This window comes from Pholis gunnellus (assembly GCF_910591455.1).
Source record: "Pholis gunnellus genome assembly, chromosome: 3".
NCBI classification, from domain to species: Eukaryota; Metazoa; Chordata; class Actinopteri; order Perciformes; family Pholidae; genus Pholis; species Pholis gunnellus.
In genome coordinates, this window is record NC_136529.1 from 24,289,359 (window position 1) to 24,316,353 (window position 26,995).

Sequence of the window (26,995 nt, forward strand, 5' to 3'; positions counted from 1 at the left end):
ACCACTACTTTCTTACCTCGACTTTTTTTGGGAGGGGGTTGTTAATATACTAGTCTTCAGCCCCCACCGACGCTGACTCAGGTGACATCACTTGAGGCAATTTATCAGAACATATGCAGAAGGAGGCTACTCCTTAACACCTGTAAACAACAACGCATCATTTTCAGAGATTACAAAAAATGTTCCCATGTAAACAAATATGTCAAAAAGGAGGAACACACTTACAAATAAATGAATCCTAAATAAGAATTATTACAGAAATTCATTAATATAATAAGAATGATGACAAAGAAAATGTTGGACAACATTTCACCTGCTAGAAGATTGTTTTGGAGCTGGTTCAGTAGTATTTTTCATTTGCCTATGTTGAATAATACATCGGGAGTGTATGGGCTACATCAAATGTGTGCTTTATTGTACAGCTGTTAAGATGTAGCCTCCCGGATGTTTACTACAGAAGGCTATTTAACCAGCCAGCCTAAAGGTAGGCCTATACCACATGGTCCATCTGCTTGGACATCCCAGGTGCAGCAAGCGGAGGAGGTGTTGAAAGAGTAGTACTAGTAGTATTATTATTATTATTAGTAGTAGTAGTAGGAATAGTACTCGGAGGAAGGAGTCTGTTCCGCTCGGATGGCCGGAGCCGCGGGGAGGGTTTCAGACAGTCAGACAAGCCAGCGCTCCTTCTCTCTCTCTCTCTCTCTCTCTCTCTCTCTCTCTCTCTCTCTCTCTCTCTCTATTTCTCTCTTTCTCCGACGGCCGCGCACGTCCCGCTCCAGCACAAGGAGAGAGAGAGAGAGAGAGAGCGACTTGACGCATCGGAGTGAGTGAGCGCACCAAGGCTTCACTTTCCAATAAGCAACCCGCGAGACGCCGCGCCGTCAGATAGGCTACTTGTGCGCGTGACACACAGAGAGAGAGAGAGAGAGAGAGAGAGAGAGAGAGAGAGAGAGAGAGAGAGAGAGAGAGAGAGAGAGAGAGAGAGAGAGAGAGAGAGAGACACACAGAAGGAGAGGCAGGGATGGAGGAGTTCGAGTAGCGGAGCCTCACGGAGCAGCACGGAGCGGCCCAGCCCCGCGAATTAAGAGCCAACACAAAAGCAAGAAAAGAGCCAGCATCTCCTGCGTGCACCAACATTTCTTTTTTGGGTGGGGGGTTTGTGGCCGGAAGAGTCGCCGCCGCCGCGACTCGACAGTGATGTCTGTGCAGCAGAATTTTGTTTAGGGTACAATACGGATTAATCTGAGGCTGTGAATTCCTATGAGACATCGCTTCCGCGAGGACAGGTAAGACTATTATTATTACATATATATATATATATTTATATTTATATATAGCAACTTCAGCACCTTTCAAGTTCCATCTCCATCAGCTCAAACAAAGCCCAGTCTCCATCCTAACTTTTCACAGATTACGTTAAAACCTTGACGATGTGCAGCAGACGGGATTGCCTTCTCTGAATTTCACCCTCGGCTGATCTCATTTGCCTGCGTCTACTTTGTTGTGGGACTATCATGATTGAAGCAAAGTAATCTGCCAGTGTCTGTCTGTGTGTGTGTGTGTGTGTGTGTGTGTGTGTGTGTGTGTGTGTGTGTGTGTGTGTGTGAGAAAGAGCGAGCGTGTCTGCGATCCGTGCAGATGTTTAGTAATCCTCGTGCGTTGACCCTCCCATGAATAATCCCTGCGGATTTTGTTGATTATGCCGCCGCCGTGCCGACCACCTACCGTGTGTGTGTGTGTGTGTGTGTGTGTGGCCGTCTAGTCTCCAACGCTGCAACCTTTTAAATATTTCAGCACAGGTTAACCCACCTTGATTCATGCACTTCAAGGATGAACCGAACTGGATTGAAATAACTTTTGTTTGCTGTTGGCAGTTTGATCACCTCACTGCTCTCATGGTGTTGTTGTCAGCGCAGCTGGTCGAATCATTTAACTACCCAATGGACAGCCTGTGTTGGGGGCCGAGCCTGATGGCCAATGCAAACGCCACATAAGCCTACTTTTAATATGTTTAATAGATATGAGCATCTGTGCAGCTTAAGCACATCCGACGCGGCAACTTCTGCCAAAACAGCTCAATTTATAAAAAAAAAATGTTTTTATTTCTGCTCCGGAAACACAAAATATCAAGCCGGGCGCAGTCAGGGAAAGATGCCCTGATGTCATGGTAACACCTGTCAGACCAGCGCTATAGTGCTGCAAAATTAGCAGCCAATCTGATGGTGAAACGTGCATTGGTCCGTTCACCGTGAAGCCTGTGGCTGACTGGGGAGCAGCTCCAGTGACCTCTGTGTGATATGTGTGCATGGGCTTCTCACAGGGCCTGACAAGAGATGAATTAAAGGTTGGCAGAGGGAAACAAGAGAAAACCCTCACCTTAATTAAGAAGCCTTGAATTTATGAAACGTGAGAGCCGATAGTTCCCCCAAAAGCCAGGGACATGAGAGCGCAGACTCTCTTGAGATCTAAACATAAATATTTAAGATAAAAAAAGAAAGAATGGGGAGTAGATTTCAAGGTACTCCAGGCTCAAGCCGAAGCTCAATGAACGTGTTGACTCGCCTCTAACGGCTGCGTCTCGCAGGAACACGGCTCTCCAGCGGCTGGTGGCGTCCTGGAGGCCCAACACGCTCATCAGAAGTGAGGTTTAAAAATATCCTGCGATAGGTGCTTTTAGATGAGGCGCGGCATGAAAATTTGATCGCGCGTTTTTTTCCGGCTGGAGGTATCCAAAGAAAGGTCATTTTTATTTCATGTCTCTCCAGGAATGTAGCTCAAGAAAGAAGAAAGGGAGAATGTGTGTGGTTGGTTCCTTCTTTTCTAACAAACAGAGCTGTATAGTCTTCTTCACATGGACTTGTTCTGTCACATGATGTCATTACAGCCACATGGACACTTCACATTAATCATGATAGTTGGTCAGTTGTTTGAGCTGTGCAGACGGAGGGGGTAATAGACTACTTGTTACTTCATCCTCCTGCTGTTTTCTACCTCGTTGGGCTTGACAATCCTTTTACAAGTGGTTTGCTCTTTAACACTGTAAATATTGTTGGAGCAAAATATGACTCGGGCAATAGTTCCCAAGAGTCCTCAGAGTGGTTCATCCCATTGTTTTATACTAACACTTTAGCAGCCCCGTCTCCTACACCCAGACAACAGAACCGATTTGTGAATTACATTTCGAGGGAATTGGAAGTAACATTCGTTTTTGATGTATCACAAATACATTTCTAATGATGGTTTGCAGAAATCTGCAAGGTGGGGACTTCGGAGTGGATGGATGGGTCAAACAAACACAGGACTTTCACTCAGGAGACAGCCGTTCGTGTCTCGCGTGAAACCAAAAGTCAAAAAAGTTGAAAGTCCTTTGCTTGAATAACATCATTTTTAGCCAAACCATGATGTTTTACGAAACCTAAGCAAGTACTCATGTTGCTTAAACATAAACAAGTAGTTTTGTAGCATTTTTTAAATTTTTTATTTACATGAACCACGTGTTTTAAACTGTTTTTGACTGCAAATACAATCCGGGAGAAAAAAAAACATTTTCCATTAGTTGTATGGCATCGTAATTAGGACGGAGACAGGGTTACATTTTAGAGGCCTGAAGACATAAGAAATAAACAGAAGACTTGAAACTGGTTGGTTTCAGTTTACAATGAATTGATTAGTCAGTCATCAGTAACTTGATCGGCAGCTATTTTGATAATCGATTAATCGTTTCAGTAATTTTTCAAGCAACGATTCCCTGTTTCTTAAATGTGAAGATTTGCGATGTTGTGCTGTTCAGCTCATTTCTTTCCTCTTCCTTCACCTGCTGTCGAGCATCCATCATCCTTGCATCCACTCTTCTAGACAACATAACATCTGAAGTGTGTGTATTATTCGCCCTCCCCCTGCTGATCTGGTTAGAAATCACTTTCCGGGGATAAACACTGCAACAAGCAGCAAACACAAAAACAAATGCCTGGTGTCAATTGTTGAGCACGGCTGCTTCACTCTGCTGGATTTTCAAAGCAAACAGCGCTGAAAATGGAAGCTGCAGACCCCAGATACCACTTTACCGGAGTGCCGTGCGGTTTTATGTGTGCCATGCATTACTTGTTTGAATCCGTCATAATGGAGTTGTTTGACAAGCTTGAGCTGCGAGCGGTGGGAAAAGTAAATGTTTATGTCCTTGCCAAACTCTTAAAAATATACATTGGTTATAATTAGGCTGCATTCCAGGAGCAGATACAGATAAGATGGATTCTGTGTCACTGTATCAAGGGGGTTTATAGAGTCGGCATGGAAGGAAACAAAACAAAAAAAAGAATAATTTAGAGGAACCACATCTGCAAAAGTATAAAAATAAAAATTACTGCAAAAAAAAGAAGAAAACTCTCAAAAAGGCTGTTTCTCTTCAGTTTTCCTGTCCGGGACAGACTGGATTTAATTGAGACAAATCCTATATCTGCACGCAAAATCTTCCACTTGCTTTCCCTCTGACAGGATGAAGCACAATTCAGTTAAAAGGAAGGCGAATAAGTGTGATTCACACAAAACCAAAGCTACGCCCCATCATCGAGCATCAAAAGCGCCCGTGAGCACGCCGCTGTGCATTGGGAGGCCTGACGCAACTTGTCAGGAATAAGCACACTTGACTAAAATACAGCGGGGCTCCTCGGCGCTGTTTACGCGAGTCCCATCTCTCTGTTCATCTTTAATGTTTAGATTGAAGGATGAAAAGAGCCGAGACGGATCATGGAGACAGCTCCCGTTTCCTGCTCTATTTATCCAGTCTCATTGGTTCTGTAAATGCCCCATTTGTAATCCAATCACATTGGAAATAATTCCTCAGCTTTTCTTTTTTTTTTTTCGCGATGCTCCACCACTTCTGCGCCTTTGGTTCCAAGGCGCCGCGGTCCTCAGGGGTTAGTCTTCAACAGACTGTCTGAGCCGGGGCGACGGTTCCTAATTCAAACATTGTTGCGCACTGCCTCTCCTTGGGATCTGCTTTTAATTGAGTGCTTAACAAGAGCAACGCCACACACAGCAGCAACCAACTTCAGTGTGTGTGTGTGTGTGTGTGTGTGTGTGTGGGGGGGGGGGGGGGGGGGGGGGGGGGGGGATATCTGAGCACCGGGAGTGCTGCATTATTTAATGCGCTTACATAAGGCCGGCAAACATCTTCTCTCCAAGCATTCTCAGGATGAGAGCGGGTCCGGGGCTCTTCTTGGAGATACACCTGACTCTGTTGTTACTGGAGACGCACAAAGACACACACATATTCAGGGGGGTATTGTGCTCCGCTGGGTGTGGCTCCCGTGTCAGAGCCATCTTTCCTCCCTTGTTTAATGCAATGTAAGTAGCCGAGCAAACCCCCCCCCCCCCCCCCCCCCCCCACCGGGCATTGTTCATTTCTCCATCTGAATCAAGATCAAAGGACTCAGAAGAATGTTACAAATATATCCTCAACACCGTGTTGCTTTCTCTTGATGTCCGTCGATTAAATACACGCAGCCTTTACAAAACACGAGATCTTTTTGGGGAAAATGTTGCTTGCTTTCAAAGACTGAATAGCCCGTCTTAGACCACATGGCTGGCTTTGAACTTAGTGGCATCCTCCCCTTTATGTTTAAATGTTTTCTTACAATTAAAAAAAGTAAATTAATAAAAATAAATTAAAAATAAATTAAAGTAAGTTAAGTCAGTTTAATTATATAGCACATTTAAAAACCAGGAGTTGCCTCAATACAGATATACATAATTAAAGAAACAAAAGGAAATAATACCTAATTTCATAAAAGAAAAGAATACATAATGCCATATCGACATAGAGCATTGTATGATGCTAAACTACCTTAAGTTGCATGAAAAAATAACACTTTATAACAAAACAGAAACACACCTAAAAGGCAGAATTGTTCTTTGTATTTCTTCTAAAACTACAAAATATCCGTGCATCGTCCTTGAGAGGAGCTTTCGGAGCTTACAAAGGGTGTAGGAACTCAAAACTGGAGCATCAGACGAAACAGTGTTTGTTGATTATGTTAAAAGAAGAAGAAGAGGGTTATTTAGAGTGAAAGGAGGAAATTAGGACAAGAAATGGAAATGAAGGCAGTAGCGAGGTCATATTATCCACGGTGGTGTGTATATACAAGTTTTCTCAAGTTATTTCACTCAAAAAGTGATTTTTATTCTTTTTAACAAAAAAAACAGTGCAAGTGGCAGTGACATTATTATTATTAGTAGTAATTCAACACTCCATGTTCAAATGGCCTTTTGATTAGCCAGTATATTGAAGTAGCATTCTGTACTGACAGCAGAGGCGGAATTGTCACTGAACAGTGAACTATTGTAATTCACTAAATCATGCAGTCCAGAAGGTTTAAGGAGGTTTAAGGATGTAATCATCATCACGATTTGGAGTGCGAAAGAATTGAGCATTTTTGGAGTGGGGTGGGGGATCGTGTAATGGAAAATGCTATTTGAGTTGTATCATGGGAAATGTACGATCCAGATATTTTAGAGCTTGGAACATCTAGGTCTGAAAAGGGAAGCCAATGCGGAAGTGCCTTAAACTCCTCTGGTTGCAAAAAGAAGTGAGATTGTATAGAAGTCTATGAGAAAATGACTCTACTTCTCTCTTGATTTATTACCTCAGTAAACATTGTAAACATGAGTTTATGGTCTCAATCACTAGTTTCAAGTCGTCTTCAATACAGCATGATGTTCATGAATGATTGAGGGCGTGGCTACCTTGTGATACAGGTCGCTACCACGGTGTTGTCTGGTCTGGGAGTTGTCCGTGTTTTTGTCCTTCAACTTTAACCCTTTCACAGGGTGTTTTCTGTTCATAAAAGTTAATTGTAGCCGTAAACTGTAGTCCTAAAACCAATGGGTGACATCCACTTCCAATGTACAGTCTATGTCCTTTACTACAGATAAAAGTCAGGATATCTCGTCCTGAAGTTCAACTCTAAATCACTTTGGAGGACCCCTTAATGGTGCAAACTCTCAGGCACCACCTTCATTTCATGAAAGCTACAAACCACACATTTCTTCCGTCTTCTAGTTTAGCGTAAAATTGTCTGTAAACTGGATGTAAGAGCCTGAAATACCGCAGAGGTGTGTTACATGTTAATATATGAAATGATGAATTAAAACTGATGTTAAGTTTCACAACAAAGAGTAATGATAGTCCTGACACAGGTCGGCTTATTAGCTTTTCCTTTCATACTTATCTCACGGTCTCGATCAGAGGATGGAAGTTCACATCACATCCATGGGACAAAGACACAAGAGGCAATACTAATCACAAAGATGATATTGTTGTTTGAAATGACATAAAAGCATGTCAGTTATATATTTACACTTACTGGAAAGTCATTAAACCCTACAAGGATATGTTTAAAACAATGGGATATATAGATATTTCATAGGGCTGGAAATGATTAAATAGGTGATTTTGTTATTTGTTTACATGTTGATAGCTTTTGTTACATTCTTGTACGTGCCAGTGTTCCACGTACAGCCACACCGCAGGGAAACTAGAGGCCTAAATAAAATAAATGGTTTTATCATCCCAAGTGTGTCTTGATAAAACATACAATAACTTAACTTTTTGCAAAGACACATTCCTGAGTACTATTATATTTCACTCGCACAGACGTGTGAGCTGCTGAGTACCACTAGTCTGAAGTGTCTGACTCAAGGGCACCTGAATAGTACCAAACGCATCTGAATGTCCGAATGTTTAAAGACAACCTTTGGGTGCCAGTGCGCACTGTTTCTATGTATGTTTTGTAGGGTTCTATTTCCATGGTCAAATCTGAACGGACAGGTCTTGCCTATTGTTGACTGATCAGCAGCAGATCTTTTTTTCATTTGTGTGTGTGGGTGTGGGTGTGTGTGTGTGTGTGTGGGGGTGTGTGGTTTTGTCTCTGTCCGCGGTACTGAAACGTATCAGAGAAGATCGATAGACAGACATAATGACAGACCAGGATCAGCCTGCTTGCTTTTTGTGGTTTTAAATAGAACTTGGTCCTTCCTTATACCATAATCCCCCCATTGTAGTAATCCACAGAAAGCAGGGAGACGACATGGAAGTGAAGGGAGAGAGACAATCAGAATCAGAACTGTTTATTGCCAAGTACGTTACACATGCAAGGAATTTGACTAGGTGAATGGTGCATAACAATGAACAGTGCAATAGTATGAGACATCATTTAAAAATATTAAAATGTACAATAAAATATGATAAACAAACTACAAAATATATTATTAAAGTGACAGGTGTATAGTAATAGAGAAAGATGTGCAAGGGTGTGTAACAGTAGGAAATTGTCCTGGGGATGTGTCTGAGTTGGTGCTGGGCGTTGTTTATGAATCCAACTGCAGAAGGGAAGAAACTGTTCTTGTGGCGTGAGGTCTTGGTCCTGATGGACCGCAGCCTCCTGCCAGAGGTAAGGGACTCGAGAAGTTTGTGTCCAGGTGAGAGGGGTCGGCTACAATCTTTCTTGCTCGCCTCAGGGTCCTGGAAGCAAACAAGTCGTGGAGGGATGGCAGATTGCAGCCAATCACCCTCTCGGCAGAGCGAATGACACGCCCTTGTCCTTGGCGGTGGCTGCAGCGTACTAGACCGTGACGGAGGAGACAGAGGATGGACTCGATGATGGCAGTCTAGAAGTGCACCATCATTGTCTTTGGCAGGTTGAACTTCTTCAGCTGCCTCAGGAAGTACATCCTCTGCTGTGCAGCTGTTGGTCTACAGGGAGAAGAGCAGAGGGGGGAGAACCGGTGCTGATGGACCGAGAGACTGAGACATGTGAGGAGACAGTGAGAGAGAGGCTGCAGACAGCTGTTACAGCGCCACAAACCCTGTTTCTATGCGTCTCCCAGCTGCTTTTAGAGAATCTTTCATGAATTACATTTTATTTAGCGCTCTCATAGTGCTACTTCACATTGCACATTACTTTTCCAATTTCTGTCAACAGTATTATTACTAGGCTGATATTTATCAAATGGTGTATATATATATCTTGATTTATTGGGAGAAACCACGTTTCATAGACTCTTTTGAGTCTATGAGACACAGCTGGATAGTTGATAAACCCTGGTCGAAGATGGCTTATCTACCGTATGGTTGGCCAGTCTGCGTTTGAGGGGCGGGACTTGGCGTGAGGTCAAAATCAGACATTCAGCACCCTATATATATATATATATAGCTAGAATGGAATTATCCTTTGTTTCATAACCACATCTTTCTGCCACTGCGATGGCTCCTTAGATCGAACAGTTGACCATTCGGGGTGACCGAATATTTTACCCACATTTACAAACAATATTGTGTATCAGATTAATTTCCTGCTGCAACACAGATTCTGAATACAAATTTGGTAACATGCCAATTAGTGAGCACATGTTGCTGCTGCTCAGTGGATGTCTAATTGTTAGTAGAAAAAATGCTGTGGCGTCTGTGATCATGACTTGCATTCTGTTGCTGATTGAAGTCCCCTTTTAAAGAGTTTTTTTGTTCAGTGTCTAATGAGCTTTCTTGCATCTAGGAAGACAACCTTCTCATTTGAAGTTAAGTTTGGACAACGTGCAGCTATTCTGTTTCTCGGATGAAATAATTAGGCATTCCAGAGAGGCCCTGTTTGTTAAGCAGACCGTTTCAGATAAATGTGATACTGTCGTCATTGTGTCAAAGTTCTATTATTTCGTTCATCCGTTTCAACCAAGGACAATAAGAAAAAAGATAATGTCTTTTTGGCTAGGCTGTGGAGTAGACCACTATTCATTTGGGATAAGATACGAAATACGGATCCATTTATCCACATAACTGTTACTTTGTGCCAAACAATCATAAGTCCATATTTAGAAGGCCAAGAAAGCCGACTCTCGTTAGTCTTCGGTTTTGCATTTGTAATTCAGGCTTGTAGTTTTGTAACTTGTGTGAGTGCTTGCACGCGCTCTCTCTCTCTCTCTCTGTGTCTGTGTCTGTGTCTGTGTCTGTGTGTGTGTGTGTGTGTGTGTGTGTGTGTGTGTGTGTGTGTGTGTGTGTGTGTGTGTGTGTGTATGGATACGACCTGGCCACTCTGTCATGGTTGGTGCCCCACCATTTTTCTTATATATAAATAGAAACACCACGGGACCTGACCAAGACCGTATAGCAGACCAAGTCATTACATTACAGTCATTTAGCAGACGCTTTTATCCAAAGCAACTTACAATTCAGATTCTATCACATATCTACACCGTAGGCACAGCAGTTTTGGGGTTAAGTGTCTTGCTCAAGGACACATCAACATGCAACTAGCGGAGCCAGAGCCGGGGATCGAACCGCCGAAGGACGGCCCTGTTCTCCACTTCGCCACAGTCGCCAAGTCCTTGCAATATCTGCATTTACTTTTCAATAACTAAGTCTTCCAGTGTGCACGTCATGAATCTTTGTTTGCACTCAACCAACCACAAATTTCATTTAGGTCAAGGAGGACAACGTGAAAGTGAAGCACAACGTTTTTTTTCTTGCCTCACTGAACCAACACACAGAAAGAGCACTCATGGCCCTTCAATGGAGATTTTGCCTTTTGAGACTAAATGTGACCTTGTACAACTTTTCTAATGTTGCGTTTCCCATAGAGACGCTGTAATCTCTATCAACAGGGCTTTGGTATCTCAGCCCTCGCTGCCTGTAGCTCAGCGTCTGCAAAAGATTTGAGCTGCAACAACTACAGTATTTCTAATTAAATGTGCTCAGGTTTGATGATCGCAGCTGAGATAGGTGCTGCTGACTTACTCTTTGTAAAGGGAAAGATATGGGGTGCTGAAATGATTAATATGTCTGTTGATTAAGAGGAAAATCATGATAACTGATCAATTGTTTTAGTAAAAAATATTTTTGAAACAGTATAGTTACACTTGAAAGTCAGAGAATTTGTTTGGTTTCACTTACCTTGCACGGAAGATGGATTCTCACGATGTCACCAGGCCGCACCACAATCGCCGGATCACATTTCACATGGAAATCCATCTTGTCAAGCTTCAAGTAATGCGTTTGTCTCCGACAAGCCAGTGCACGGACCAATCATCATCCTGTGGGGAGCTACAGGCAGCGAGGGGCGTAGCTTAGGTGTGTGCGAGACAACACGGAGAGGTGAATGTTCTAAACACCAATGGCGGCTCCTGAAGATGTTAGCGCTGATGCTGCAATAGTATTTCTTCTTTGAAATGCGAGCAAAGTACAACACTGAAGGTTTTTGTTGATGGAAAACGTTTTTACTCTTCTCCCGACTGAGTTCGGCAAGAGTTTGATTGACAGATGGTCAAGTATTTATTTTTTAAGTGCCTGCCTGATCCCAAACAGTTTCCAATGGCGTCCTCTCAGATGGTTCTGTGTAACAAGTTTCATACCCGTGTAAAATAAATACCTTTGTGTTTTACTGACTAGATAAGTGTTTGTTCAAATAGTAGACGCCGCCCTAAAGATTTCAGAGATTGCTCCCTTCTCTCTGCGTCACATTTCCATGGTCATCTCAATTACAGAAACATTTGTGTGTAGAAAAATGTTCAATTTGAATAACGTCCTCCTGATAATGCGCGGTGAGGAATTACTGTAGGTCTTTGTGCTTTCAGAACAGATCAAAACAACACTTTTGTGCTTCTTCCACAACATGTGTGCATGGATCATATTTCATTCAAAAGCTTTAAAAGCAAAAGAGTTAGTGAATGTGAGCCAATTTGACTTGAAATAACTTCCCAACAATGTGGCCGTGGCCGCATCCTCTACAGCTGTTAGTAAAGCACCTGGCAGATATGCCTCTCTTAAAGCCAAACTGTCCCTTTGATCACCGCTGGTTCTGCGTCGCTCTCCGCCCTGATATCATTGAACATTGGACGATGGATCTCGTTGGACCGGTGCAGTACATTAACCAAACGTGTTATCTCCTCCCGGGCTAGTTTAATTCAAGGCGTGATTCTGCACCTCCTGCACAATGGCATCAGTTTCCTCTTTGAGCAAGCGTGTGCAAATGGGTCGATTCTGGACTGTTCTTGGCATTGCCAAATTTTGGGCAGCAAACATGGTGCAAAGTTCTTGAGGGGAACAAAACAGGGGATTTCTATCTATGGATCCAGGTATAAAAGGAGCAATTTCAAAATAGATGGATTCATTTCTTTGCTCAAAGACTTTACAGCAGGTAGTTTCTAATGTTGTGAATACTTTGTCATGCATACATTTTCCACAAATTCCTATCCTAGTGTCACAGTAGCTTTTCTCATAACAACCTTGCGACTATTGTATAAGTACAAAATGATCCTATGTTTACATTTGGCGGTTAATGTCCTCGTTTTGCACATGAAATATTCAGTTAGCTGTATGGGTGAAAGTCTGTCACTCTTTACATGTTCTGGTAATGTGTTACTGACTGAATCCATTGATCCCCCCCCCCCTTATACCCTGAAGCATCATCAATCATTTCCATTTGACAAAGGCTAGTTGCAGTATTTGCTCTTTATAATATCTGATGCTTGAGTGGTATTGAACCCATGGGAATTACGGCAAGAAACCAGTCAATATCTGAATGACAAGAAGTGAAAAAATGGGAGTTATAGTTACTTTATTAATGTAGTTATTACTGTTAGCAATAACAATGCAGTGAGAAGTATCCACAGTTAGCAATAGCAATAGTAGTAGTAGTAATAGTGGTGGTAGCATTAGTATAAGTCCTTGCAGAAATAGTGGTAGTATTGGTAGCAGTAATAGCTTATAACTGTTCTTATTTTAGTACCACAGTGGCAGTGGGGAGGAATCCATTCATCCTTTCATGCTTTTTGCAATATTTTAATCGTTCTCTGACCCACAAAATAGTTCATACTGCCGTGCACAGAGTATTTTTAACTATTACAGAGCGTCAACCTTTTAATTCTTCTTTTAAGTCCTTTTGTCATCTTTTGCTTTTGCTTGTGAAGTGCCTCCAAATGTGGTCCTTGTAAATGAGCACGCAAAGAGAGGAATGTGTCCCGATGTGTGTCGCACTTGTACCATCACATGCCCAAGTAAGCCCTGTGAACCTCGCCAGTGCCTTCGTTAACAAGGCACAGCTGGATATGCTCTGTGTATCCAGAACATAGATCAACTTCCATTTTCCCCAGCATCAAGTAACTAAATAGATTACAGCGGCAATAGGCAAGAGCGAGTTTGTGAGGCAGTGTGTTATCTTTAGCTGTCCGGGTGCTTTATCAGGTCGAGTTGGAAAAAAGGGGTGGAGGGAGCGGAAGCAAGACTCCGACCTGCAGAAACAGACCTTAACAAAAGCAGTAGTAGAGAAGTAACAAGCTCTATGAGTGCGTGCTGTGCCCTCTAACGAGATTTACCACCATGACGATACAGATCAATGCATTAACTGCATTACATCTAGGGCAGGTAATGGATTTTAGAAACCTTTTTTTTTCCTTATATTTGCTGGCTGGAATTCTCTTAACATCCCTAAAGCAATTATTAAATGAAATGCTCTGACGAAAAAAAAATCATGCATCTGTAAATCCTTTCATTCGGCCCAATAAAATGATTGGACGACCTACCTGCCTCTCTACATACCTACCGGTCTGCCTGCAGGCCCTCTGCCTATGTGCTTATTGCACGTCTTCTAAAAGCTGCTAGCTTGTTAGCTTCTAGCCGCTGGCTCAGCAATCGCCATGTTGAGAGCTGTGTGGAGGCAATAGATATGCTCAGAATTTTATATGGAGAACTTTTAAGGTGTCAATAGTTGATTAGGAAACAGGATGGGGGGGCATAACATTGGTCTTCTGTGCCTCTCTGTAACTGCAAAAATTACACAAATAGTTTTTAGATGTTTCTGTCGAACATGCCTCAACTCTAAATATATTTTTCACCCGGGAGACGTGGCATTAAAGCTGCTTGTTTCCTAATGAAGCCGTGTGGAGGCAATAGATATGATTCAAACTCTATACAAAGAACCTTTAACGTTTCAATAGTTGATTAGGAAACAGGATGGACTCTCGCTGGAGCTGAAGTGATTCAATTCAATTTCAATTTTATTTGTATAGCCCTAAATCACAAATCTACAATCTCTACATCATACAAAGTCCTCTGTTAAAGAAAAAGTAACGTTACCACAATCATAACTTGCATGTTGTCAGTTCTTTTTATCATACACAATAAATACATACATCGTGTCCACGTTATTCCCAGCGTATGCATATTTCATTTTGGGTTGTGGTGCACTGAGCAATACAGCGGATCATTGTGAGCATTGTTGTGCTTGGTTGGCAGCAAGATTTAACATAGTTATTGTTCTTAAAAGGGCCTTTATTGCAGGGCATTTTGGCTTCTTTCTTTAACTTGTTAAAATTGTAAAGGGTATACACTTCTATGGCCTTTCCATCTGTTCATATTACCTACTGGATACATTGAACGCTTAGGAATGTCCCCAAAACATAGCTCTGCTTTTGTGCCGGTCTTGCTCCTGTGAGTCACGCTAAATGTTTTATACTAATTTCATCGATCAAATTAGGCGCTGATGTGACACGTTAAAAGGAAACCATCACAGTAGACACAACAGGCATTAGCCTAATAGGCACAGGGCTTGGTGCTTTCATAAGACCCACTTTCATATGCATAAAACCGCTCTCTAAGAGTAAGGCACAGCCTTGCACCATTGATGTACCCAAGACAGACTCCGACAACTCTCTATATGATGTGTGGAGATAAAAGGTGTCTTTTCTGTAGGTGGAAACAGGAGACAGAGCTGGGAAGTAGAGCATCTCAGATTAATGAGAAGGTGGCCTACTCAAACTGTTTCAAGTTCCTTTTTGTGTGTTTTTCAGTGAGTTTGTTCCACTCTTTAGCACATTTTCTTTTTCATTTTCTGTTTTACTTTGTGCTGTCTATGCTGAATCACAGCAGGGGTGGGATAACATTGTTCTCCTGTGTTTCTCCGTAACTGCAAAATTACACAAATAGTTGTAATTTCTTGAGAGGTTTCTGTCGAACATGCCTCAACTCTAAATATATTTTTCACCCGGGAGACGTGGCATTAAAGCTGCTTGTTTCCTAGTGAAGCTCTGCAAGAGGAAGATTTCTCTTCTTAACTAGTTGCATTGCCTTAATTCTGACATCAGTACAGCTTTTCCAGAGGCAGTCTCTGACATTTCCTCAAACTTTTTTTTGTAATCTTCCCTCACTTCTTCCGAGTGCCCTATTTACATCCCGCTTTATTCAGCAACCCCTTTTAACCAAATTCCTATCAAATTGGTTCCAAAATTAGAATTTGAATGTTCAGCCTGGGATAGGCAACACATTCTCACACCGATGTGTCAATTAACGCAGCTTGGTCAGTGGTACTCAAGACTATGATGCGCTAAATACTACTGTAGCGTCATTTTGCACGTATCGGTGACGGTGTGTCAATATACGCTCGATATATGCGTAGTATGTTTTAGTGTCACAGCTCTGCCCCTTGTCTCCTGTCACTCTATCTCTCACTCATCTAATCAGCTCTGTCAGTGCACCTGCTCACTCTGCTGCACCTACTGTTTAGACCCCAGTCTCACACACACCTCACTGCCAGATACAAATTACGAACTCAGAAAGATTATGCTGGCAAAACCGTTTTTCACTTGTTCTCAAGCCATAAACACAAGAGAGAATATTGATTAAATTTAGAAAATGGATAACTACTTTTTTTTCTTTTTCTTACTTGACTTTCAGGGCTTCCGTAGGTTTCAGGCGCTGTGAGCAGATGCCTTTGTGACACTCAAAAAAATGTTGAAGTTTTAATCCTCACCCCGGGGAGATATTGTCTGTTTTGAGGGGAAAAACACACGACTGTTATGAAATTCTTCGAGATGTTTCGGCCGTTTTTCATCTTTTGCCTTTGCCCTTTCATGAGTTTAAAAGCTGTGAAGGCTTCAAGCAGGAACAATGCTTGGATAACTTAAAGGAGTGGCTCTGCTTTCATATTGACTTAAAAGTAGCCCGTCCCTGGAGTTGCTGGAGATATGAAAATGAATGTATATGAGATCTTTTGTGTTAATGTGCCCACCATCGTCCCCAAACTGAAACCCCTTTCTTCTATCCTGTGGAGCAACTTTCAGAAAAGTGGGAACCGGAGTGAGTCGCGCTGTGGATTTTTTGATGAAGAGGGATCAAAAGACTTCATAGTGGAGATTTTAAAGGGTGGTTGAATAAATACGCCATTTACTCACAGGTTTGAACTTAGTATATGAGCAGTCCACAATTGATGCTATCGCTGCGCTCTTTCTACATTCCCGCTGTCTTTTCCTGTTTTTGTTAAATGTGCATGCTGAGCAGGAACATACGAAGCTGCTAATGAGAACTCAGCTCATGCGTTCTTTTTTTCTTTTTTCTACAGACTGGGAAACCAGGAAGGTGCAAGTCGGATTCCAGACATTTGTGATTGGATGTGAGTCTACTTTGACCCTACAAAATTGAAGATGATGTTGCTATGGAAACTGCTGGTGCTGCAGTCACTTATGGGGTGCCTTGCAGGTAAAGTATCTTATTAAGAACTTTTGATGCATGCCAAAGCTGCCTTTGTGAAGTCCTTATTCATATGTATTTGGGGCAAGTGACAGTATGAAAGCCGTAGTTTAGAAAGGAGCAACCTCCAGTAGATTAGCCATAAGCAGACACACTTTTGCCGCACTGGTGTGAAATAAAAGAAATGTAGCATCTATTCAACGAGGACGGTTATTTTTTTTTTAAGTAAGCCATTGTCTGCTAAAGACTTCCAATTGCAGGCAATTTTGCATTTTGACTTCCGCCTTAGTGTTGTGTGTGTGGCACTCGGAAAAGGTTAGCAACATCATCCTGAATGTGAATGAGGAGAGCTCACCGCATCCCAGTGGGGATGGAAATATTATCTTTCACATAACCTAGATCATAAATAAGGGCAGGAGTTTATCAGGAGTGGAAACCTACAGTAATAATTTGGCAAACCCCTGCCTGAAACCTAAATAGCAAAGACATTACACAAATCTTTACAAAAATTATCACATAAGGGATATTAGATGGCTAATGTACTGTACAAAGTACAGTGCTGTGTAATGTTGTTAGATTAGTGTCTATAAATATTCCAACTTTATGGACAATCTAGGCACGTAATGCAATAATAAACTAACAATATAAAGTTAGACAAATCGACAAGTTTCCAAATAATGCTTAATAAATCAATGCATTACTATTTAAGGCTCATATAATGTGCTGAAGTTAGCACACACATTAAAGGTGCCCTTTGGATTTCCGACCACTAGTAGTGCTGTGGTGCAGTGTTTTTGTGAGTGGGTCTTTGCTTTCACAAATCTTCACAGGAAAGCTTTAATGCTGACCTCGGTGAAAAGGAAATTAGTCTTGGTTGTCAATGCGTTTCCATTGTAAAATTAGATATTAAGATTATGCTGCAAACTTAATCCAAATACTTCATTGTTCATATTAAACATGCAACACAATTTTTTGTTTTTGTTTTTTGAATTAAATGTAACTAAGATGCAAGTGTGTTCCAGAAGGCCCTTTATAAACTATGTTAAACTCACCTGATGACCCTAATTAGACCTGTCAAAATTGATCCACAATTTTAGTTTCAGTTAGTCACCGATCAATGAATTAATCAGGGATTGAATCAATCGATCAACAAAATATATAAAAAAATACTGTAAATATTGTAGCCACGGTAATTATTCTGTGAAAGAACTGCTGTAAAAGAAGACTAAATTGAGGTTCATTTCTCAAATTGAAAGACGGCACAAAAGAATAAATGAGTGAACAGGAAAATCGTCAATAGTCCATCGTTCATTTCACGTGCAGTTAAATTGAAAAATAGCTTAATTAATCCATGTTGCCCATTTCAGCCAGAGGCTCTCTGGCATTGATCACATTTTGATGGAGGACTTTAATTTGTCTCCTTTACAAATAGGACGGGTCACCAGAGAGCATCAGTTGAATCACTCAGGCTGTTTAATCAACAGGTATTATACGGATCAAGATGAATAAAAGGCTCTATCTGGTTCTGGCTTCTGATAAAAACCCTCCTTCTTTTTACTCAATACACATTAGGCCTGAACCCCTTGCCCTCTCGTGCACATTTGATTATCCGCTTTGTTTAAATCTCTATATTGCATTGGCCTTGTGGTTTCCCCTGTGCCCGTCGCCGTTCATCTGGCTCTAACGATCCCACGTGATCGGGCCGCGGCCCGGCTGGTGATAATTGACCAGCGTGCTTTGGGCGTAGCTCAATCCTCATGGTGTTGACACCTCATGGAGGTTATTTCTGTTATGGAGAAATTCATCAAAGGTGCAAACGTGATCTGACGCCAATCAACAGCCCAGTAATGCAAATGAGTAGTGGACCTTTTTTTAAATTATGTATAGTTGTTTCAAGGAGATGTTTTCGCAGCAAAATAAAATATATATTGGCAAGGGGCTATGACCTTTGTAACTTCCTAACTAGGTCTAAGTGTTAATTATTTGGTTTTTGACAGTGGTATCAAATTGCGTATTTTATACGGGACAGTGCACATTAATAAAAACGTTTCTGTAAATGTGCCAGAGTTAGCCAAAAGGCTATTTTTCTTATGTAGTCCCATCATCTGTAGTATCAAGAATTGTGTTGATCTAGCCCTAAAATTGCATGATTCTAGCTTGAGCAGGAATCCAATTTGATTTGGGGTTATTTTTTAATGCGCTCAAACCAAGAAGGCCATAACAGGTAATAGCCTCACATCGTATGCAGATTTCTGCAATTGTCTAAAGATGAATATTTATCTTCTCTTTAATTGAGGCAGCTTTGATGTGAGCGCAAGAGCAGGTTATACATCATGGGAAAAGCTGCTTAATAAGGACACAGTTCCTACATCTTTAAACTACAGTGTACAGAACATCCATGAACCACAACTGTGAAAGGGTCGCCCTTAGAATAAAATTGGTTTATCTTCCTTTCAAAATTCACCAGGCATGAACATTTCAGGGATGCATATACTCAGACCTCCATAGCACTAATGTGTTTTCAGCCGAGCTGGAAATGAACGTCACGGAGCATTTCTATATCTTTAAGCCTGAGAAGAGGATTATTGTACTAACCCTCGCACTTATCAGTTTTGAACAAAACTCACTTTACAATGGATGATATGGCCTGGATATAGATTAGAGAGGTGGCTGAAAAAATGGACTACTCTGGAAGCAGGAATGGTGCACGATATGCTGCCCTAAAAAGCTGGGCTTTAATACGCTGCAGACTGCAAGAATGGATTTGCAAGGAGAGCGAAGCTCATGCAGGCGTGGGGAAAGGAATTGTACAGATGTTTATTGCAGCTTTAGTTCCACTCCTCAGCCTGGGGAGTTATAAGTTGATTTGTTTTTCATGCACAAATGAATAAAAAAAAGCTTCATAACGACATACGTGCCAGTTGAATCTAAAAATCCAATTACATTATGGAATTAGTCACCTGCTTGTTCACCAGATGACTGCATCAACAGAGGCCAATGTAAGACAAAGTGATGAAGGGGGCATTGATTCAATTCTACTGATAACTCAAAAAATAAGTGGAATCCTGTATTTGTGAACCTCGGTGTTACGCTCGTACTTTTGTCACGATAACATCTTTCACCTCTGTTAGAGATGTGGGGACGCACGGACTAGAAGGACACTGACAGTGTGTTCAACTGCTAGTAAACATAGAAAGAAATCCTACATAGCGAACGCATATTCTATGTTCCAGCTGACTTACCAACACTTTCATAAAAACATTAAGGTTTGTTTTTATACTGTAGGTGTGGGGCTGAAGATCACGATCAATTTAACATTTGTGCATGCTAGAGAACGCAAATAAGAGAAGGTGCTTTAAGACTGTCATTTTATGTTTGCATTTCAAAAAACTTGCAAAGTATTCACATTTCACTCACATTTCGATGTCCGAGCGGTCCCTCGAGACGCTCCCTTCTGATGTGATTCTCTAACTGAAGTTGGATAAAAGAAACTAACATTTGTCTTTGTACATTCTCATATATATTCAATAGCAGTTCGCAGCAAGTTATTAATTAACCACGCCATGGTCTTTAATTTATTCGCCTCACGACCTATTCCGCCACACTTCTGTGTCCGACTCTGGAGAGAGAACTGTGCTCTTATTTTACCATCATGAACATCTTAGAGGTTACCAGTACATGTTAAACATCACATGTTAATCTATTCCCTGCAACATATACATAATAGATTATACATGAATTTCCAACACAATCTGAACACACACACACACACACCTATATATATGTATGTATGTATGTATGCGTGTATATATATATATATATATATATATATATATATATATATATATATACACACATAGATGCACACTGGCTACACAGTTACAAGCATTGCACATTTCTCTTGCTGTTCTAGAAGTAACAGTAATTAGGTTTATATTTTTCAGACATTGTAAACTTGTGAAATTGAAATAATTAATCATACAGCAGACAATACACACACAGTGTGTGTTACTTAACAAACGACTAACAAATTGAGCAATTAAACACATCATATATGCATTACTAAGTTATAATAAATGGTTGGTTAGTGTCAGCCTCTTTAATGTTTCACGCGTAAAGATAACTGCCCCCAGCTTACTGCTGGTAGGAATAAATATGCTAATCCTCTGCGTTATGCATTATTAAATATTTATTCGAATTGTAATGCAGATATTTGAATATTCATTAAAGAGGATCATATAGGGAACCAAGGGGGATCGTATATCTTTTTTTTTGTCTCTGAGCTTTATCCACCTGAGGATTGTTTGCGGAGCACACTTACATGATTTATGCTCATACTTACAAACTCTCCCAGGAACTGTGTGTGTGTGTGTGTGTGTGTGTGTGTGTGTGTGTGTGTGTGTGTGTGTGTGTGTGTGTGTGTGTGTGTGTGTGTGTGTGATTGAATCAGTTCATAAGCATCTCCCTCTGAAGTAAGAGTATCCGCCGATATACATCTCCCATCTGTGATATTCACAGGCATTGTTTTATGGAGCCCAAGAAGATTGTTATTGCTGAGGTAACAACTAAATAAACAATAAACTGTTTTTTGTGAGTCCAGTCTGCAGAAATAAGAAAAAATGTCAGACAAAAACCAAGGATAAGATGAGATGAATAAGAGTTTAGTTTGGAAATATTACAGCAGCACAGGAGACGGGCCAAGAAAAAAACGGATAAAGAATAATTTAAATGAAATGAATATAGATGAAATAAAGGAAATTAGAGAGATGACATTGAAAGCTATACAATACATACATTACAATATATACATTAGGACAATGTACATAAAATACATAAAATTTGTTTTTATTTTTAGATTTCTTTATTATATATACTGTATACAGTGTGTATATATGTATATGTGTGTTTGTGTGTGTGTGTGTGTGTGTGTGTGTGTGTGTGTGTGTATATATATATATATATATATCAGTATATACAGTGTATGTGTATATACGTATATATATAAATATAAAACATCACCTTTGAGCGTTCCCAGGAATTGATTCTGCCGACCTCACTATTGCACTGTGAGGTCTGTGTTTACAACAGTGGATCAATCAGAGTAACCAGGATATTGCTTCTGGTGAGGAATGTTGAGGCTTTTTCAACTGTCTCAACTGTTGTTTTCTTCGTTTACCACCAGGAGCAGAATTAGGTTTGGCAGAAATCTCAAAAAGGATATTTCAAAACCTCAGCAGTTAGCGTGAACAGCAAAATGCTGCTGAAATTGTACAATATTAAATCTTTTTCGAGAACACCACATTGAAACGATACATTCCTTTAAAGCCTTCTACGATATCAATTTCCGGCCAAGACCTTCAGACAACACACACAGAGCAGAACTCGTATTGTTCACCCATAGAGGAGTCGTCCTTGCAGTTCAACAGAGCTCCTGCTCATTACTACCACTGTCTCCGTATGTATCCTAGAAGATTCCGGCCATTAGGAATTATAACAGTGCAGCTATGTATTGCAAAACAATCTGCAATAATGGGCCAAAAACTACATACGTAAATAAATAAAACAGATATCTCGAATTGATTGCTGCTGATGACATTTTTTACTTAGGAGCCTAATCAGAAGTGAAAGCCTAAGAAAAGTCCGGATAAAAAAACAAAACAACTAATCAGAGGCATTTTGCAACTAATTGCTGTGCAGAACCTAAGTAGGTCAGGGAGACTGAGAATAAAATAAATGGCAATGGGTGTTTATGAAAACAACAATAATCAAAACAGTGGCAACTTTTTACATACATATTAAAGAAAAGGCTAAATCCTTCAACTGTTCATTTATTAAAGTGTGGTGGGGGTTTTCTTTATCAAAGTTTCTTCTGCATTAAAAGTGCCGTCATCAAGGAGTCAAATTGGGTTTATTTTTTTTTAAATGCTGAATTAATCAACCAAATTATAAGCGTGACAAAATAACTGCAATTAATTTGTTTTAAATGACATCATTACCCTGTTAAGTTTGGCTTCCATTCTCTCTGCGTTTACAAACCAGTGGGTGTGAAATGGACCCTCCCTGTTGAAACATATTCCATGTATCAGTGTCCTGACTATAGAAAAATGAATATCCCCTGCCCAGTGAACTACTTATGTGCTGTGACAGAACTATCTATTCTAATAGTTGCAAGAAAGCATGAAGCATACGCGCAGATACTCTCCCTTCTTGTCGCCTTGAACCCGTTTATGGAGTCTTTTACCTGCTCGCAGCCTTCGGCGGGCCTCCAGCAGCACGGAGAAAATACATTTTCTTCAAGGGTCATGTGTCACAGTTCCACTTGCAGAGCCTTGTGTATTATCTCGAACGATCACAGAGGACGGCATCTCCAATGAACTCCACGTTGAGTCTCGGTAAAAAAACATCTGCACTAGATATTTGTTGATCTTTTGCCGTGCTTTTAAGGGCAGGTATGTGAGTCTGTGAGGGAGTTGATGAAAAACTTATTTCGTAAAGTGGACTCGCTTAGGTGCTCCTCAACCTATTTTCTGTATGTATGCTGAGCCGTGCTCTTTAAATTCATATGCTGTCACCTGCAATTGGACTAGAGATTTATTTTAGTTTGCTTCTTTAAACTGTCACTTGTCAGCACGGAAACTGCTATTTGACAGACCAAAGCAGTTCTACTGTGAATACTAGCAAGAGAGCGGGAGCACAAAGATGAATAGGACGCTGATATCCTCTTATTTGTAACCCTTCCCCGTCAGTTTTCGGCACATTTTGGATTACTGCATATGTTTATTTTTAGACGATTTCCTGACAAAAGGCCACACAGTAAAATAGATCACAGTAACACACACAGATAGACTGTTTGACCTGATTTAACACCGTATACTGAGAGGTAAATGGTAAAAGTAGGCTATCAAAAACAACCAGGCACCGAGCTGGAGTTCTGCAAAGTGGGGTGGGGGGGCTTGAGCAGGATTCCAGGGGTCCATAGCAGGTGTCTATTTGACCTTCTTTTAATTTATTAGAATGAGCATAAAGAAAAGTGTGTCTAAGAGTGACAATCTAATTATTTTCCCCTTTTACATCTTGTATTAAAATGTGTTTCGTGTGATCGTATTGCAATCTCAGTGCTTGGCCACAAGAAAGTATATAACTATATATAGGTGTAACCATAGATTGTATTTAAGAAATGGCGTAGTCACCATGACGTCAACCATCGGTTTGTGGACTGTCGCTTTAAAGTGTAACAGAAAGCTAAATAAGACATTTTTATAACGTACAAACTGGCACTCTTCCTTTCAATCCGTCTTATTTTTCCAACCAGAGGAGTCGTCCCTGGAAGGCCATTAGAGAAAATGCAAGTTGGCTTCACTTTTCAGACCCGTAGGTTGCCGCCTGGTGTAAAGATGCCCAAAACACAGTTGAGGATGCATTGTGATCACATCAAAGACAAGTGTAAATGCAATTACATTTTCAATCCACATACAACAACTACGTGGGCGGAAAAATGGTATCACTATCATGCGTGACTGTTGCAAACCAGCAAGGAAGCAGCCATTTGCCAGTTAGCGAGCTAAGCTACTAGTAAGAAAGAAGAACGAAAGCTCGTCAAAAATTATATTCAAGACGGCCCTGGTTGTAGTAAAGACGTGACCAAGTGTCTCCATTCAATTTAATCCAGCAAAAGTGTACAAGCGAAACTTGGCAAGTGAGCCATTTAATGAAGCAATGGTTCGCAAATGGTGGAGAACAGCTAGAATGGGTTCTTGTTGCAATGCCAACGAGAGGAGACGTCATTTGAGCTGGACAGAGGGATAGAATTTCAATGTGAACACTGGAGACACATCTTAATACCAGTTAGAAATTCCATCAGGTCAAATCAGATCTAGATACAATCTGGATACAAGACGCATTGTGATGCTAGGTGTGAATGGGGTTTCATAGCAATCGCTAACTGACTAACAAAGCCACAGATCATCATCCCTCTGATCAAGATTGTTTTCATTATCATTGTTGTTGGCAGATCGACACTACCAAACACAGCTATCATTCACACCACCATCACCAACACTATTAAGGCTAGACGGTTGTAGCACCAAATTTCCTGCCAGGTTTAATGACATTTTGTGATCACAAAGAGTAGTTTGATATCATATTGCAATCAGCACTGTAGATGTGTGGTACAAACTGTTTCTTGTCTTAAAGGTTTCTCTTGTACATCCAAGTCCCAACTCTTATTTCAAGTAACTTCTAAGTAAAACTGATACTGTATTTTTGGGGCCAATACTGATGTTGATTTGATCCATATTGTTGATTTTCTTGTTAATTGTCAGTCAACATATAATAGGAAATATCTGCAATAAGCTTATATCGGCCAATATATCCATATGACTCCACATTTAAGCCGAGGTTTAGCTCAACCAAGTTACTGAGCTAAATAACCGAAGTTACCTACATTTTACACTCAGAGGAATGCATCAAAATTCTCTGTTCAGCAGTTCAGTTTTCACCTGATTCTTCACATTATTCGTGTCCCCAACTTGTCAACTATGTTCCAGCTTTTTACAACCTTTATTAGGAAGACTGTGTCAGGAGTGCAGCCAATGCAAGTATTCATCTAAAATGCACAGTGAGCAGCTTAGCAGCTCGAGCCAGTGCTGGGAGAGCACTAATGCTGAGACAGACACATAGCTCGGGGGGACTGTGCAGCCATTTAACCATGTGTCACCCCAAGACTGGATTCACCGAGTGAGTCACAGCCTGCCCTGAGCAGGACACACTTGACCACTGCGAGCTTACTGTCATCGCAAATAGGAAAAGAGGACAAACTGCTGAAGTCATGGCAAAGGACTGCGCATGCTGACATTCAAAAACAATATTTATTTTTTATCATGATTCTTATGCTAAATGGACAAGAATCCTGCTCATCTGCTGACATTTCTAAACTGCAAAATGTCTCTATTTGCAAAATCACATCTGTTTAGAGTTTATAATCTACGAATTTAGTTCTGTCAAAAACAAAACAGTTGTCCCCGAGGGGCAGTGTAGAACCTTAGTATGATGTAGGCTCATCCAACACAATGCAATAGAACCACCCAGATATAACAATACATAGCACAATACAATAGTACAACCCTAGTACACTGCGCCAGGTGTTAAATTGGGCCGGAACGATTTGACACCTTCGATTAATAAGTTGCCCTAAAAAAACCCTGATGGACAGTTTCATACAATAAAATGTCAAGCGAGGTCATTTTGTGTGTGCTGCAGCCTGGTGTCCCTTCCAGCTGATGCCATCGAGATACTCGCTCACCAAATCAGAAAAGTAATGTCAGCCCACGGTTATTTTTACCCCCTGCACCACTACGCCTGGCGTTACTGGGAATCTCTATTGGAAGCGAGACGCGAGCGATCCACGATGACTCTGACTTTTGTTCACAAAGAACTCAACTGTAACATGCGTTAATTCATTGATTTGTTATTTTCCCGCCCACCGCAGCGAGTAAAGGGAATCTGCTCAAAGACAGACCGGCAGCCTTGATCAATCAATGTCAATGCGGTTAATAAAGTTAAAAACACATATACAGCAAGACTTTTGTGTGATTTAAACAGCTGTGTGGATTACGCTTCACTTAACGCGTCAAATATAGACTTAAAGTGTAAAACCACACAGGGTGGTCTCCGTGTGAGGTTCTAAGGTGAAAATAATGTGTCAGTGAGTGTGAGATTGGGGGAGAAAAAAAAATGTTATCCAAAGCTGTCCTGTATAATACCGAAGTATATACCATAAAGGCAAGGCATTGCTATTTGTATAGCACCTTTCAACTGCAGAGCCATTCAAAGTGCTACTGCGCAAAACGGTAGCATGTGTATAAACACTCCAACCATGTCCTGTGGTCACAAACATTCATACATGTGCACTCCAAAACCTTGGTTGGTGGTGTTCTTGCACGTGACCTCATATTTGTAACAGGGCTATATATAGACGGCAGGCCTGTTAGAAAGAGCACAAACCGCTGTAATATGGTGAAAAATGATATACTATTCACACGCATTAATCTTTGGCTATAATAGTCAGCGGGGCTATGCTGCTGGTTAATCAGTCTTGCTTGTCAACAAATGCAGCTATGTAACAGTGCTACTGTCATAATGACAAAAAATGTGCAGTATCTACATAATTCACTCTCATGATATTTTAAAAAGGTGGACGACTCTCGGGTCAAAACACACCTATGCATTATGCATTATCCAAACTCATTACATTATGCCATACGTCGCTCCAGCAGATTTCTATTGGTGCTAATGGACCTGATTCATATGTTGAATTATTGGGACAGACAGACAGATGACTTTTAGGCCCAATTATGACATTTCATTAAAGAGAACTCTGCTGAGGTGTTTGCCACGTGGCAACAAATGCTGCTCCATTTGGCCCCCGATAGTGAATTATGAAGCAAGCCGGCCGCACATTCGATAAGAGTCCCGCTTCTGTTGAGCTCC

General features: G+C 40.9%; 1 protein-coding gene across 1 annotated transcript in view; it reads left to right on the forward strand.

Annotated features, from left to right (window-relative positions):
• Window positions 1-1,157: 1,157 nt before the first annotated feature.
• The window catches only part of cntn4 (contactin 4), a gene marked incomplete at its 3' end in the record, with an annotated part of 143,989 nt that continues 118,151 nt past the window's right edge, over window positions 1,158-26,995 (forward strand). The window contains exons 1-2 of the mRNA XM_079186634.1: window positions 1,158-1,286; window positions 16,380-16,516. Of these exons, the coding sequence (XP_079042760.1) occupies window positions 16,462-16,516 (55 nt within the window). The 5' untranslated portion in view covers window positions 1,158-1,286; window positions 16,380-16,461. The remainder of the gene's footprint in view (window positions 1,287-16,379; window positions 16,517-26,995) is intronic.